The sequence below is a fragment of the Ascaphus truei genome, chromosome 6, assembly GCF_040206685.1.
Source record: "Ascaphus truei isolate aAscTru1 chromosome 6, aAscTru1.hap1, whole genome shotgun sequence".
Lineage (NCBI taxonomy): Eukaryota > Metazoa > Chordata > Amphibia > Anura > Ascaphidae > Ascaphus > Ascaphus truei.
Window position 1 is genome coordinate 124,611,552 of NC_134488.1, and position 17,216 is coordinate 124,628,767.

Here is a 17,216-nt window from a genome sequence, read left to right on the forward strand (position 1 = left end):
TTTCATTCTGCCACTGCTGTATTGGCACTTGGAATCTGTAGTTCTTACGAACTTTGATGAAGCCTGTTACGAATCTTAGTTACGATGTTATAAATCTTAAATCTTGGATGAATCTGATTCCCGATGGGCTGCAGGAATTCTTATAGGTTTAAAACACCAATACCTACACAGTGCAGCCAATCCCTCCGAGGGAATAACTTTTCCCACCTATCCTGGAGTTGCCAATACTTTAGATCCTGGCAGAGGGGCTTCTCAGTCTGCTAAGGGCATGCACGAACCACGCACCTTTGCCGCTTAGCATATGAGATCCAGCCCCTCTACCTGGTGACACTAAGTCTGGGCTGGGCAGCAATTTGCCAAACTGTCCGGACTTTACACTAACATGGGGGTGTCACGGTAGACCCGAACTTTTATCACATTAATTACCCGGATCCTTTGACTGAGAAAAGCAAGAGATAAAATAAATTGTGATTTATTTACAGAATGAACACACACACAACCGTATACAAAAAACACTTGAAATACACTTACTGGGATGGGCAAAACGAAAACTTCTATTCCCAAAACGAAATATTTCAAAATAAAGTCTCTAGGCACAATTTGCCAGTAGCGGGAGTTGTGCGCAAACAGAGCTGGAAAGCAGTCCTCGGACTGTAGCATCGCTCATAACCGCTGTTACTCCGCCTGTGCTGCTTCCTTCGTTCTACCGCCATAGAATTGGATCTGGAATTCTTAGTTCTTACGAACTACTGAAGCTTGTACAAATCTTAGTTACGGTGTTAAATCTTGTTACAGCATGAATCTGACTCCCGATCGGCTGCAGGGATTCTTATGCAATACAAATCCATATCTTTAACCCGTGCAGCCAATCTCCTCTGTGGGAATACTATTCCCCACCTATCCCAGAGTTGCCAAAACTTAGTTAACCTGGCAGAGGGGCATCTCAGTTTGCTAAGGGCATGCACGAACCTCGCACCTTTGTCGCTTAGCACACCTTACCCTGCCCCTACATCTGGCGACATTTTGTCTGAGCTGGCAAGCACCTGCTAATCTGCTCGGACATTACACTGGGATGGGGATAATTGAATTACCCCTCCCCACTTAACACTCTACTGAGTAGGAGCCTTTCAACCACAGACTTTTTCTAGACATCCTGGCATCAAACCAGCGGGATGCTTTAGAAGTCCAGGCTGAATATGCGCCATTACCTTGCAGGAATGTCCTGCCATACATTTCTAAACGACAGTACTTGTAAATTAACTGTTCCCTCTGTTCCGGGCGTCTGAATGAAAATCCCAATATGCCTTACATGTTGGTACAATTAAAATAGGGGGACTTTAATTCATACATTTTTATATAACTTTATAAAAATTGCGCTATATACTTTTTCATGATTTTACCCAACCAACGCTCACAGCAAATCTCAGCACGCTAGGAGCGTCCTAGCCGAAGTTAGCAAATAGCCGCTTGCTGTGCTGCGAGGTGCTGGGTTATAAAACCATTTTTCCTTTGCGCGGTTACAGGGCAATACTGCCCCAGAAATACATTTAACACTTATAAATCACATTAGTCTCGCCACCTTATACCTGGTGGGAGACATATATACATATATATATATTTAAATTACAGTATTCATGCCCTTACTGGGTTGCGGAGCTGACAATCTACAATTCCCCAATATGGCTTAGGGACACCCAGCTGGGCATAAAACCTTTATTTACTGGCCTGGGTACCCCTTCACCGTCACAGGGGGTACTTGGGTTACCCCTCCCAACCTAACAGCTTAGTAGCTCTGAGCCTTTCAACTCCGGACCTCCACAGACATTGTGGCATCAAGCCAGCGGGATGCCTTAGAAGTCCGGAACTGGATATCACTCAGCTCATTCACAGTCATTTACTGACATGCATTTCTAAGTGGAGTACTATCATAAATTAAGTGTTTTCTCTGTCTCCGGTGTTTTGAATGAAAGTCCAAATGAGCCTAACATGTTGGAACAATTAAAATAGGGGGACTTTCATTCATCAATTTTTATAAAAAGTTATAAAAATTGAGTTATGGGGTTTTCCATGTTTCTCCCCGAAAGACGCTCACAGCAAGTTTCAGTGCTCGAGGAGCTTTCTAACAGAAGTTAGCCAAGAAGCCGCTCTCTACACTGCTATGCGCTGGACTTAGAAACATTTTCTTATTATACTTTTACCGGTAGAACATTTCTATCTTTTACACTTTAACTCAGAAAGTATGTTACTCTCGCCCCCTTATACATGGTGGGAGATACACTGAACCCCACACTGGGTTCTGGGGGTTTGGGCTTATACCGGGGGACCTTTGCATGTGATTCATTCCCCTGCCCGGTCTTTTTGTTCTGGTCTTTGCTGAAGCAGGGAAATCTCCGCTGGTTGAGACTCCTGGAACAGTAAGACACAAATACATTTTTTTTTATCACAGTGTTCCTGCCATAATTGTGTTGCAGAGCTGACACTTCACAATTCCCCAATAGGGCTCTAGGGCACCCAGCTGGGCATAATACCTTTATTATTGGCCTGGGTATTCCCTCACCGTCACAAGGTGTTTCCAGATTTCTGATCTGGAGCAGTTTTAAGGCAGGAACTCTCCCGGACCATAAACGAAAAGAAAAAATATATAGTGTAATATAATTTAATTAAAAAAACAGAAACATGAGCAGTGAGCCCATACAACTCACATGCTCCCACAAGAACACAGGCAATTTGACCACTCTGGGTCCAGTAGAAGTCTCGATTGTGCCTCTCTGCAGTGGCTGTAGCTGGAAGCGTCTGTGTGTTACTACTCCGGAACGGACAGCAGGTGACATCAGAGTCAATAGGATCCTCCATCTTTGGCTCCTCTGGTCACACAGCAGTAACACCAAGTAGCAGAGCAGACAACGAGCACAGTGCTCTCAAACATGAAAGGGACCACCCTACGCGTTTCAATCGGTACTCCGATCTTCCTCAAGGGTACATGCCTGAGGGGAGTTTTTGCACTTTGGAGTGTTCTTGTAGACTTACAGGTAACCTTGGAACTTGGTCCAGTGACGCGCTGGCAGGTTTTCCCAGATGTTTTGCTCACAATAGCAAAGCACTAGGCATTGAGGTGCCAGGGAAGCCTAGCCTAGCTGAGGACAAGTTCTGACGAATAATGTTACTTTTCCAGGTTTATTCAGTGACGTAGAGCAAACAGAGTAAGCCTTTGCTGAAGCAGGTGCACTGCACCTAGTTAAGGCAAGTTTTCAACCCCAGATCCCCAGTAAGTGTGATTTTGTCTGTATTTTGTATTTAATTGTGTGTACGTGGGTTTACCCGAATAAACCTCATTTTATTCCACCATCTTGTTTTGCCTAATGAATGATCCCAGAAAAATATAAATGTGTTAAAAGTCCTGGTCTCCCATGACAATAACCATACGAGATGTTTAAATCTGTCGAGATTCACTTCTCTGCAGGTTTGAACGAACTTTTGAAAAGTTGGTGTAACCGGTATATATTTTGCTAGAATGTCTGGTCGAGCTACATGTCACAAACTTTAGAGAATTCACGACAGTATTTCACTTGTTAAAAGTGGTGAAATAGCAGCCAAGCGACTTTTTAAAATGATTTTAAAATGTTTAAAATTCGCCAGGTTCTCTTAGGCCTGTGAAAATCCGCTGGTCTCAAGTAAATACCACTGCCTGTTACTTGTGTGTGAAAAGAGCTGTTAATTATAACTAGTTACAGTATATCTGTTAAGAAAGGTGTAAGAGGTGAACAACTAGTTACACATTTGTTTGCCGCAAACCAATAATCATTTAAAGAATATCATGAATATGTGATTATTGTAATAAGTCCTGAGTACTATACCCAGATCAGTGCACCACCAGACACTACACTGTAATGGGGACTGGTTAGACCACAGGGGCCAATGTGAGATTGGGTGGGTCAGGCTAGGCCAGAAAATCCGTTACATTTGGAGGCGCTGCTGAGATACCTGTCAACAGGACAGGTTTTTGCTAGGTCACTTGGAAACAGGGAGAGTGTCTGCTGCCACTTTGTGCGGCGTTGGGACGGACCTAGGGGTAGTCAGGGGGCTGATGGAGTTTGTCAGTTCGCAGGGACGACCTAGGGGCCTGAAAGGAGTTGGGGGTTTGGAGCCGGGCTATAGCTGTCCTAGTCGCCTTGAGGCAGTGCTAGTTGGTAGGATGCCTAAAGGGATAGCCTGTTAACGTGGTCAGGAATTCTGGAGAGGGTCTGCGCTAGGCTATCCAACAGTAGGTAGACGCCCAAGTACTGCATGGAAGAGCCAGAGTACTCTAGCCCATTCCAGACCACTTACCGAAGGGAGCACAGACTGGGAGGAAGTCGATACAGCAGACACAGATAGAGTGAGCCTAGCCTGAGGTAGTGCAAACACAAGTCCAGCCTACATTAGGTACACAAGGTGGTGCATCAAGGTAATCTTTATTGTACCGGTGTGGTAGCTGCCCCGCCGAGAGGAGCTCCATGTACAATAATTCTAAGTACAGTGAAAGAATGGCGACCGCAAGAATGGAGGATCCGCGCGGTGCGGAAGGTCCAAGATGGCGGACAGAGGTTAATGGAGAGAGCGCACATGGCGTGTGTGCGGGTGAAGAGCATGCTACGGAAATGACTTTCACGAGCCTGCTGTGGAGTGGTGCTAAGGCTGTGGCCGCACCGTTTTGGTCCTGCCTAGGGCCGCGGAGTATTACTCCGGATGATAGCGAGGAGGACATTGTGATTGTGGGAGGTGGAAAAGTAGGATCTGCTTGCCAGCCGGTGGGCGCTATACAAAAAGCTACCTCAGTAGCTAAAGTGATTGGAAAAGCAAACCAAGATGGCGGCTCCCGCTTCCCTTGGAGACCGCGTGGGCTCGTTGAAGAGAAAACTGCATTTGCAAAAGTTGCAGACAGTTGGCCGGGATTGGTGCCAAAGAAAGAACCCCACCCTGTTGGGGTTAAGGGCGCGAAAGCTGTGGCCGCGCCCTCCAGTACTGTGAAAGGTGTGGCCTCAATTACAGGACATCCTATTAAGCTGTGGGACCCGCCCATAATTGCTACTAGTGGAGGTGGTTTCCAGCTTTGTCAGATGAGGGTGGAGCTGGTCAAGGGAGTGGCTGGCAACTCAACCCCTGCTTGTCAGTCTCGCAGAGCCAGTTCACAGAACAGACCGCTGCTGCAAGTGACTCCTACTAAGACAATGGCCTGTCCACAAGAAGCGACTACAATGGTCTCCACTCAACCCTAATCAGCACCAGGAGGCTTACTAGTGATTCGGGTGGCGGGCACCGAGACTGTGGTGTGCCTCTGTCTACAATGCAGGCTACCCGGCGGTACCGTGGAAACGGCGGCACGCTGTCCGCAATGTGGCACACAGAACTTGTGGCCTATGCCTACATTTGTGCCCATCCAGACTATCGAACCCGCGGGGGATACGGCTAGGCTGTCCGCCGGGTCCCCCGGTACACTGTGGAAAGAAAGTGCGGATCCCGCAGAATGGGGATCGGGGCCGGTTGTTAAAGCCGAGCCCGAGGAGAAAGGAGCGGTCAGTCAGCGTACCGACCGAGAGACTAAAAGGCGTTCGCCACGAACGGTGACCCCGAGCGGAGTGGAAGCGGATTCCTCCGATGAGGAACCCAGAGTGTCGTCCGGTGCAGTGATTCGGCCTGTGGCAGTATCCTGTGGAGAAAACGGGAGGAAACTACCACTTACCGGGAGTATCGGTGAGAGGAGTCGGGTGTCGCCAGTGGAGCGGAAGGCCGAGAGGCGAAGTCCTTCCATTCCTGGGACCGGCAGGTCCAGTGGTGACGGGCGATCCACGCCCACCCTGCGGAGCAGTAAGAGCAGCCCTTGTTCTCACCAGGCTCCGGTGACGGCATCCGTGGAGGAGAGGCGGTGTCAGGCCCAGGCGGCGCTAGAGAAGGCAGCAGAACTTCCGGATGTCATCCTGGAAGAAGAGATCCCGCATGGGGATCCATCTCAAGATGGCGGAGTTTCCGGTTCCGGTGATGATGTCACTTCCGGCGGAGGTAGCTGAACGACCGGAGAGATGACAACAACGCCTCGGCGATCGGGCAGTGCTTCCCGATCACCTGTGACAACAAAGAGCTGGCAGGCTGTGAGGAGAGTCGAGAAGGGAGAGGCTCAGCCAGCGGAGAGTAATCGCAGTGATCCTGGACACTCTAAGGGTAGAGAATGGGTCGGAACCCCGCGGATACCACTGGCCCGTCCATACGCCCAAACCCATGCCCTAGATAAAGCCCCTGTCCCAGTCACCTTTTCCCGGGGGTCCACGTCCAGTTTGGGAATGTCGGGAGGGTCCCAGGGAACCGGTGAGGAACGGACTGGAGAGAGACTGGCGAGTTATACGTCCGATGATGGGTCGGTGGGTGGAGGCTATTCGGGGGAGGTATCTACGTCTAGTTGGAGCTCTAGCATGGCTATCGTGAAGTTAGAGGAGAGGCCAAAATGTGTGGGGTGGCCTAAGTCCCGATCTACCGGGACATCGGGGATGTCTTCCTGGGGGACACAGAGGAGGGAGATTCCCTAGAATCAGAGCCTGAGAAGGTTAGGGAGACCCGGTGGTGGGCCCCATTATTCGAGGGTTATGTGGGATGGATTTACCGCACTCGGTTTCTACTACAAAGGGAGGATGTAGTAGATTACTGGTGGGCTAAGGGGGAATTTACACCGGAGAAATGGCAAAAGGAGATGCAGGAGCGGTGGTTTCAAATCTGTCACGGCAGTATAGAGCCCAAGGGTCCCAGTATACTGACAGACCCCGTGGACCCAGACGAGCCCCTGTCTTGGGTGTTGCCAGGGAGGGCAGGGAATGCTAATTTAACACGGTGCAGCCGGGCTGAGAGGGCTATTACCGCCCAGTACAAATATTCCCATGGCCTCGAATATCCCTACGTCCCGGAACCCCTCATGCAGGAGATCGAGGACAATAGGGACAGATGGTTCGAGAGACCATAGAGGAGTATATGGTAAATAAGGGGGGTGCCATTAAGGGCAGCAGAGCTGAGGAGAGGATAGTGCACCTTATGCGGGTGTGGAGTATAGGCAGGAATGTCTATAAGCATAAAGTGGTGTATCGACCTGAAAGGGGGTTGCCACGTGATTACAGTGTGACTGTCCTGGACATGGGGGGGTCGGGAAGTTAAGAAACCCAATCCTCGTCACTATTATTAAAGGAACTGGATGGCTGTTGCGTAAGTTAGTGGCTGCTGGTCAGGGCTTGCTTGACGGAATGTTTTGTGGATCTGTCAATGTTGTGACTAATTATGTATGTCATTCATTTTACAGTGCTTCCTGGAGAAAGGTACTTCAAATTTAGGTCCCAGCCGGGGCCGGTGGGATTCACCAGGGGGAGAATGTAACCATGCTGTAAAATGGATTACAGTCATCTCCCCTGCTGACAGTAAGGCCTGGTAAGTTATGGGCATGCCAGCAGTAATTATGGAGGTTTGCCCTCACACCCTGGTGAGGTGCCCTATGTATGGATGGGAGTGGCCACATACTCTGAATCCATGATTAGTGATGTCAGAGTTGTGCCTGCCTCCAGAGGATACATAAGGCACAGCACTGCTCAAAAGTTAGGTTATGAAAGAGGTTGTTGCGGAGTGTTGGAGGAGTTGGTAGTAGATTATGAAACAAGGAGAAAGTCTGAGTACAGACTTGGGAGGAGACCATTCATAAGACTGTGACCAGGGAGCTGGCACAGGGAATATCTCCCTAAGGGGAGATAAGGAATCCACCAATTTGGGAAAGGACACCTTTCAAAGGGAAGTGCGGTGAACATGAGCGGCTGAGTACACCCACTGTGAGGGGCAGCTGGCCCACCGCCTTGCAATAAAGATGATCTTGTTAAATCATACCCTCGTGTGTAAGTGTGGAGTGATTACACAGAGGAGTGCACCACAGAGGAGTTCCTCACCAGGACCATCCACAAGCGGACGCTGGGATCCTGATGAGGTGGAGGCGCTGCACTGGATATAGGTAGGACTCATGCACACTACCTCAGCGGCCTGTCTGGGTTGGCAATCCCCACACAACATCATGCGGGAGACTCAGGAGTCCTGTTGCCAACAGGTGCACTACCAGACACTACACTGTAATGGGGACTGGTTAGACCACAGGGGCCAATGTGAGATTGGGTGGGTCAGGCTAGGCCAGAAAATCCGTTACAAACAGATGAAGCCATTTACATTTGATTGATTCAGTCTTCCCATGCACTCTTTTTTGTGTGTTTGATGCGTCTAAATGCGCTTTATCAATGATGGCAACGTGAAAAAACAGTATATTTGGATAACTGGCCGGGTATACTCGTGTGTATATACAGATACAGTATTATAAAGTGTGTGCTGGCAACTGTTATAGGATAAAAAAATAAAGAGAGTTGTTATAATACTTGTCAATATGTTACAGCTTAGGGAGAAAATAGAGAAACTACACATTTTCAGTCAATTTACAGGATGTCCCCCTCATAACGATTGGGAATTGGCAAGTTGATAACTAAATTGTAATGATATTCTATTCACCATTGACTTTAGCTAGAAATGTATGAGGTCATTGAAATCAGTTTATTCAACAGAAAAAAAACCACCCATTTCTTTTATATACAAAGTCCACCGGAAAACGACAAACATGCAGTAAAACAGTTTATAAGAAATGTTGCTTGGCTGTTATAACTTTATTGCCTGGCTGTGTAAGTTTATACAATTGTTTGATATTTCATTTACTGATTTTGTTAATTAAGTAATAATCCCCTCAGAACAGGGCATTACTGGCCAATAATGCCCTGGCTGGAAGAGTTGAAGGCCGAGGCGAAGCCGAGGAACTTTAACCCAGGCAGGGCATTATTGGCCAGTAATGCCCTGTTCTGAGGGGATTATTACTATTATAGGCTAAATGTAGCCTTATTTCATAAATAATAGACACGTTTGTATAGTTAAATAGATTTTTTAATTAAAATAAAATGGTAAATACATGAAACCACCTCTATATACTCTTACACTGCAGCTATCTATATCCACACACTGCCGCCCCCTCTGTGCGCACACACACACACACACACACACACACACACACACACACACACACACACACACACACACACACACACACACACACACACACACACACACACACACACTCACACCAGTTCAACACACACAAACTGCTGCTACACACACACACACACACAAACAGCACACCTCTACACACACAAGCACAACACAGCACCTCCTCTACACTCACAACACAGCACCTCTACACACACAAGCACACACACACACACACACACACACACACACACACACACACACACACACACACACACACACACACACAGCACCTCCTCTACACTCACAACATAGCACCTCTACACACACACACACAACACAGCACCTCTACACACAGAACACAGCACCTCTACGCACACATGCTACACCCATAAACATTGCTGCTGACACACACACACACACACTGGAGCTCTATACACACACAAACTGCTGCTACACATACAACAGCACAACACAGCACCTCCTCTGCACTCACAACACAGCACCTCTACACACACAAGCACACCACACACACACACACACACACACACACACACACACACACACACACACACACACACACACACACACACGCACTGGAGCTCAAAACACACAACACAGCAACTCCTCTACACTCACAACACAGCACCTCTACACACAACACAGCACCTCTACACACAGAAAACAGCACCTCTTCACACACAACAGAGCAGCTCTACACACACATGCTACACCCATAAACACTGCTGCTGACACTGACACACACACACACACACACACACACACACACGGGAGCTCTATACACACACAAACTGCTGCTACACATACAACAACAGCACAACACACACGGCAGCCACAATCAAAAATGCAGTCACTTACTAAACTTTGCACTCTCCCCCCGCCCACCTCTACACACAACACAGCACCTACACACACACACACACACACACACACACACACACACACACACACACACACACACACACACACACACACACACCACACACACACACACACATACACACACACACACACACACACACACATGACACACCACCTCTACACACACCCCACTGCACCTCTATACACAACACAGCACCTCTACTCACACACACACACAACACAGCACCTCTATACACAGCACCTCTACACACAACACAGCTCCTCTACACACACACACACACACACACACTGCTGCTACACACAAGCTACACTCATAAACACTGCTGCTGACACTGACACACACACATCACTTCTACACAGATATACAACACAACAGCACACACTCACACACAAACTGCAGACAGCCACTTACTTCTTTGCAGACTCCCCCCCTGCTAAATTCCGGGCATTATGGATTGGATAATGCCCGGAGTTTTAACCAATCAGAGAGCAGGGTTTTCAATAATGCCCTGAATTTTACTGCTTTAGTCTATAATTGCAAATACATGTGCGTGTGTGTGTTTTACCCACAAATCAGTTCTCTCTCTGTATCCCTACTCCTAATGTACTTTCTCCCTTTATCTCATCCTAGCAAACTGATCAACCTGGGACTTATAATTAAAGATGGAATTTAGGGTAACCCTCCTGGTGCTGACATTGGGTGAGTATATTATTTTTTATCTTACCAAGGACTATGTCATTGTATTTAATCACTTCTCACCTATATTTATTCATGCTACAGTATACAAACACAGATCCTGTAATCCCATACAGCAATTACTGATATCCCTCTTTGTATCCTTGCTGGTGTACAACACACTATGCTATAATACGCAACCCAAACCACAAACATGAACCTCATTCTGGGAGTACCCCTATAGCCCCACCCTTTCCCAACACTGCACACAATTTTCAATTTGTCCCCAGTATCCGAAGAAATTACAAAAGCACTACTCAAATTAAAACTAAGCAGCCAATGTGGACCTGATTTACTGGAATCTAAGTTCCTAAGGACTTGTGCCCAAGCCATTACCAAACTAGTTGCTTCCATAGTCAACTCTATTCTGTCTGTCTGCAGGCATGGAAAATGTGTTCACTCCCAATCAAGTGATTACTATACCAAGACAAATTTCCCTAGCCAATGCCGATCTGGCTTTCGCCCCAAACACTCCATGGTAACTACCCTACTAAAATTTGCAATGAAATCCAGTGTGGAATGGAACAGGGACAGCTCACTGGTACAATATTCCTAGATTTTGCAAAGGCTTTTGATACTGTTGATCATGTTATCTTGTTTAACAAACTCCAGTGCTTTGGAATAGGGAAGCATGCTTTAAACTGGTTTCATTCCTACCTATCAGGTAGATCTCAACATGTGTCCACCTCAGGCTCTAATCCCAGCCCCTTGCATATCACCTGTGGTGTCCCGCAAGGCTCTGTCCTGTTGCCCCTACTCTTCTCAGTGTTCATCAATGGTCTCCCTACAACTTGAGGGAGCCTCAATACACATGTATGCAGATGACACAATTTTATATGCAAACAGCCCTAGCCTCTCTGACTAGAATACACATTTCAATCTGACCTTTTGAGACTTGCAAATTGGGTTTCCCAAAACAAACTGTTTTTAAACTCTGACAAGACTGTAACAATTGTATTTGGGAACAAGGCTACATTTTTAAAGCTTCCAATAACTGAGCTCCAGATCAGAACCAACGGTAATACCCCCCTAACTCCTGTTATAAGTTTTAAATATTTGGGCATATGGTTTGACTCCCATTTAACATTTGGGATGCACATTGATGCCCTGGCATCCAAAACCTATGCCAAACTAGGTGTACTAGTTTTGAAAGAACTTAAACTTAAACTTCCAGTTATTCCAGTTTTGTGGTGCACGGTAAGAGATGGAGGAGTGGCCGGCTTCTTGGTTGAGCTTTGGCACAATGAACAGTCTTTTGAAGTCAGATCTCAGATGATAAGTCCTGCATGTGTTAGGGGTGAGGTAATAATCTGGAGGTAATGAGCTTCACTGCTCTTATTCTACTACCATTTGCTGTCCCACAGCAATTACTACAGCCACAGAAACCTTTAATCCCGCGATTAATACTGAATTATATACTCTGTTTAGACAAAGGAGCGTGCCTAATTATTTATTCTAATAACAGGTCCTGTAATGATTACAATGAGGAAAATGTGTAAAAACCCGTAACCCTTCCATTATCAGATGCGATTCCAACTCATTTACTTTTATTGATCCAACTAGCAGCAATGCGGATAGACGGTGTGCTACAATGTAATGCATTACTGGGCCCCATCACAGAAAATAGATTAAAGCAGCATTCCAACCAGCAGGTGGTCTCCAGCGCTGAACTGCGCTAATTTCATCTCCTGGTACCCCTTGATTCCATAGATATAAACTCTGAAGATGCTGTAACCGGTGCTGCATGATTGAGATGCAAACCTTCAACATTGTTTATCCAGCTGGGGATGCTACCGGATGGTTAATATCTCAGGAATCAGGGGGTCTCCTGAGCTAAAATGAAAGTAGTTCAGCTCTGGAGACCCCAGCTTCCTACGTTGAAGATGAAAACAAAAACCCTATGAGGAAAAACATCTTTAACTCATTGTTATTTTTAATTTTTTTTGCAAATTGTTAGAGGGATAAAGCAAAACAGAAACCTACACTAACAGACAAGGAACGCATCCAAAGTATATATAGCTGCTGTGATAATCTCCAGCAGCGATTAAATCAGTGCCTCAGACAGATTGCTGCAATACTACAATGTGATTACATACTGTATGGATCCCAATGGAATCTCTAGTTTAGGTTCTGTATAAAAGGATTATGCTTAATCAAGGTTTGGGTCTAAACATTTTATTTGTGCATTTATATTTTGTATTGTATTTTTAATAAATGTATATTTTGCACAATATGTATATGTTTAGAATACTTTATCCTTAGGCACCGCGGCACAGTACGTTCTGCTATTAATACAGATCCCTTAGTTTATACGCCAGGTTTTCTCCAATCTATAGCTCGGCATCGTAAGCTTTGTATTTATAGAGATCATGGGTTCATGCGCCAGAGTTTTTACATGTTTACATTCTGAATTGAAATTGATCTGAACTGCGATTAAATATTAAAAGCAGTACAGCTATTCCTGCAGATTGATACAATGTAATTTGAGATGTATACAGTATATTTTGTAGCTTAATACAGTCCTATTAGTGTCACTGCACTGGGACTTCACTGCATGTACCTGCCAGTCATTCGATGCCGACTGGCAATACTAAAAAAATGAATCTGAACACTCCTTCTATGTATAACAGAAAAGACCCAGTGATTGGCCTAGCTTTATCAGTCAGGTAAGAACCCAGGACAATGTTCTTTGCATTGGGTCTTAAACTGTAGAGCAGGGTTTCAGCTGATTGGTTAATACTATTGCACTGTGCCCACTCTTACAGATATACACTATGCAGAACAATAGCTACTAAGCGCTTCAGGGCTAAAGGGGCAGCTGATTCAGCGCTTCTGTCAACCAGCATAGAAAAGGTTGCTTCGTAGAGCGGTATTTCATGATAATAGTAATATATTTATCAATTGAATCCAAAGAGTGGGACACAGACACAAATGCACAAAGATTTATATTAATTGTAAACATGTCTCCTGTTTTGCAGGTCTGCCATTCCTGCCGGTGAATGGACAAACAGCCCAACCACCAGGTAAGCATATACTGTATAGTGAATAAGTGTATTTACACCATACCAATGCTGCAAACAGTAGAATTCATGTGTCAGTGTGTAACAGGAAAATCAGCAAATATGGATGCGGGATCACCAATGGAACGTCACAATGTCATCTTCCTACATGGCAGCTTTCTTTTTGCTGCCAGAGCAGAATGTCACATGGGGGAATGTACTATTTTCTCATTGTCCATTTGATCAAAATTCAATGGACTCTGAAGAGTTTGTTCATTTACTCGGTTTGAAGTTGTCTCCAATTGTGATGCAACATGGTCATTATTCATGTGGAGTAGCCTCCTATGGCGCTTAGGATATGGACTGGAATGGAATCTTCTGTGATGTTTTTTCAAACAGGGAATACCTCAGAGAGGGTGACAAGAAGCAAACAAAAAACACCGCAATAGTGTATTACCTTGGGGCATAAATGACCATATGGGGCAAGATATACAGAGCATTTATTGGTTAAAACAATTGTAACCTCAATTGACATAAAACATGTATATAATTAATAAACAGTTGACTTTTCTCCTGCTAGAATAAGGAAATCGTTCTCCTGCTAGTTTAAGAATTGTGCTTCCAAGCGCTTGTGCTTTAAGAAGCTACTTTGCTCCGCCGTTGAGTAAAATTGAAATCCTACTTCGTCAGGGATGTCTGATACATGGGATTATGCTTCCTTTTAAACCCTTGGTGATTCAAATATATATTATTTAAGTCACAATAAATTCGTTTGGTAAATAACACTATTATCACATTAATTATAACACGTAATTCACGTAAACTGTAGATTTTAAATCACTAATAACTGACCCCCAAGAAATGTGTCTCTCCTAAGCAAATTCTCCAAAAGGACCATTTAAAGTTCTGTAGCTCAATATCAAACCCATACGCACATTTAAAGGTATGGAATAAATCAATATTATAATTATTAAATATTCTGATGTTTAAGTACATGAATAACACACCAAGATCCTAAGTAAAGGAACATATATTCTTTGTCTGACATAAGAATTCAGACCACTGAGTATAAATATGTATAAAATAAAAAGTTGTGTTATTTCAATCTGTAATTTTGTAAAAAATTTGTTGCATATCTGTTGTTAATGGATCAATGAATACAGCATATTATATGTTTACACTAACGCATGGTATGTTTCCATCCAAACTGACTAACATAATTAACTATTAATTAAAATTATACCCTCTGCAATAATTTCCCATTAAAAGGGACTATTAGACATATATGGTAAACATTTACCACTATGGTGAAATTGCTATTAAGGCAATAAACATCTGACGTTTGGATGGAACAAACATGCGTTATGTGTAATTAGGTCTTTCACAACTAATTATGATAATATGCAACAAATTCTGTCTATATGCATACCCCCTTCTGTAAACACATCCTATATATGCATTTATTCAACTATGTGTAAACATGTTAAGCAAACACCTGTAAGTGCAAAAGCCTTGTATTACCATCTATTACTGCATTATTGCTTTATTTCTGTCCTACAAGGCTAAGTAATACAGGACACTCATTAAGACTTTATTTGGACTTGATTTGGGCGTTCCCATCAATTTACCATTACAATTGAATCACCAAGGGTTTAAAAGGAAGCATAATCCCATGTATCAGACATCCCTGACGAAGAAACCCAGTATTGAGGAGTTTCGAAACGCGTAGGAGGATTCTTGGTCTTCCAGGGACACCGTAGCTGTGCAAACCAGACGGTGACGTCAGCGGGAGGAGACGGTGAAACTACTCTGTCGGCAGCAAACCACGAGGACCGTAACACTTTCCCCCCGCATTGAAAGGACGTCCTGCACCCCATGGCAAGCGGTTACCCCTGCAAAAAGACCCCGAACCACTGTACATGTCCTACTCATGGATGGTGAGTAGGATTTCAATTTTACTCAACGGCGGAGCAAAGTAGCTTCTTAAAGCACAAGCGCTTGGAAGCGCAATTCTTAAACTAGCAGGAGAACGATTTCCTTATTCTAGCAGGAGAAAAGTCAACTGTTTATTAATTATATACATGTTTTATGTCAATTGAGGTTACAATTGTTTTAACCAATAAATGCTCTGTATATCTTGCCCCATATGGTCATTTATGCCCCAAGGTAATACACTATTGCGGTGTTTTTTGTTTGCTTCTTGTCACCCTCTCTGAGGTATTCCCTGTTTGAAAAAACATCACAGAAGATTCCATTCCAGTCCATATCCTAAGCGCCATAGGAGGCTACTCCACACGAATCTTCTCATCCGGTTGGAAGATACCGGATTTACCTCCCAGGCAGCTCAAGGACTACCTTCACTAACTGTATCACAGGTTTTGTTCCAATATATGTACTGTTTATAACACTGTATTATTCTGTATACACTAGCGCTTATATTGCACTTATTATTTTTCCCCCATGGTCATTATTCATGTTTGATGGCACTACACAGCCAGACTCATATGTTGTTAATTGACTTAAATTTTGTAATTGTGTTAAGTTCTCCGCCTGTGTGTTTTCCATAAGCAGTGCAGTCATTGCATCGATACAAGCAATTTCTCGTGCATTAAATACATCTTGTTGTTCTCTATTCTGCATTGAGAAATGTCTCATTAAAGTAATCTTCCTAATATACTTATTTAGATCTACAAATAGATCAAATCTATTAGGAAGACTACTAGGTGCAAATGAAAGCCCCCTGGTCAGGAGTGATATGTGGTTTTTAGATAAAATAAATGTGGATAAATTAAATATACTGTGACCTTCTGGATTGCTGGCTCTTAACTTACTCTCCTTCTTTCTTTGCTCGCGCCTCCCTCCCCGGGTTCCTCGCTGCTTCTCTTTCTTCGTTGAGGGGTGTTTGATTGGTATGTAGGTTTTTGATCCCATAGAGGATATGATTTCCCCCTCTCTCGATTTTCTTGTTGTGTCACTAGCTCTAAAAAAGAAGCAGTATGAGATTATGTAGTAGAAGAGTTACTATCTGAACTATTTTTAATAGAATCTCTGTTTTGGGTTTTTGGTATAGTACCACTACTTTTATCAAGTTCTTTCTTTTTCACCAAAACCTCCTCACATGGTTCCCCCCTATCTTGTAAAATCTCAAATTTGTTTTCTGTAGGACAAGAGAACTGAGATTTATGTGTTTTCTTTTCAGTTCTGTTGGTGTTTTTGTCCTTCTCTTTGGGTGTCAAATGAGTGTTTCCTTGATCTCTACTATTATCTCTGTATCTATCAGTTTTGTTTTTCTTATAATATTTGTTTGGAGTATAGTGTTTTGATCTGTCTCTCCTGTCATGTCGTCTCCAGTCTCTAACTTTATCTGTAGCATAATCAGTTTGATCTCTCACATATTTATTACTCTTACGTTCACTAATAGCTTTCTCAAATTTAAGTACCCTAGAGTCAACCAATTTGTCTAGTTCTAAAAATTCTTCACTCTCTACAAAAGGAATCATGATATG

General features: G+C 44.2%; 1 protein-coding gene across 4 annotated transcripts in view; it reads left to right on the forward strand.

Moving 5' to 3' along the window:
* Positions 1 to 17,216, forward strand: part of LOC142497836 (zonadhesin-like) — a 134,679-nt gene that overhangs the window by 18,030 nt on the left and 99,433 nt on the right. For all 4 annotated transcript variants that reach the window (XM_075606194.1, XM_075606195.1, XM_075606197.1 and 1 more), the window contains exons 2-3: positions 10,607 to 10,675; positions 13,690 to 13,734. In XM_075606194.1, the coding sequence (XP_075462309.1) occupies positions 10,639 to 10,675; positions 13,690 to 13,734 (82 nt within the window). In that variant the 5' untranslated portion in view covers positions 10,607 to 10,638. The remainder of the gene's footprint in view (positions 1 to 10,606; positions 10,676 to 13,689; positions 13,735 to 17,216) is intronic.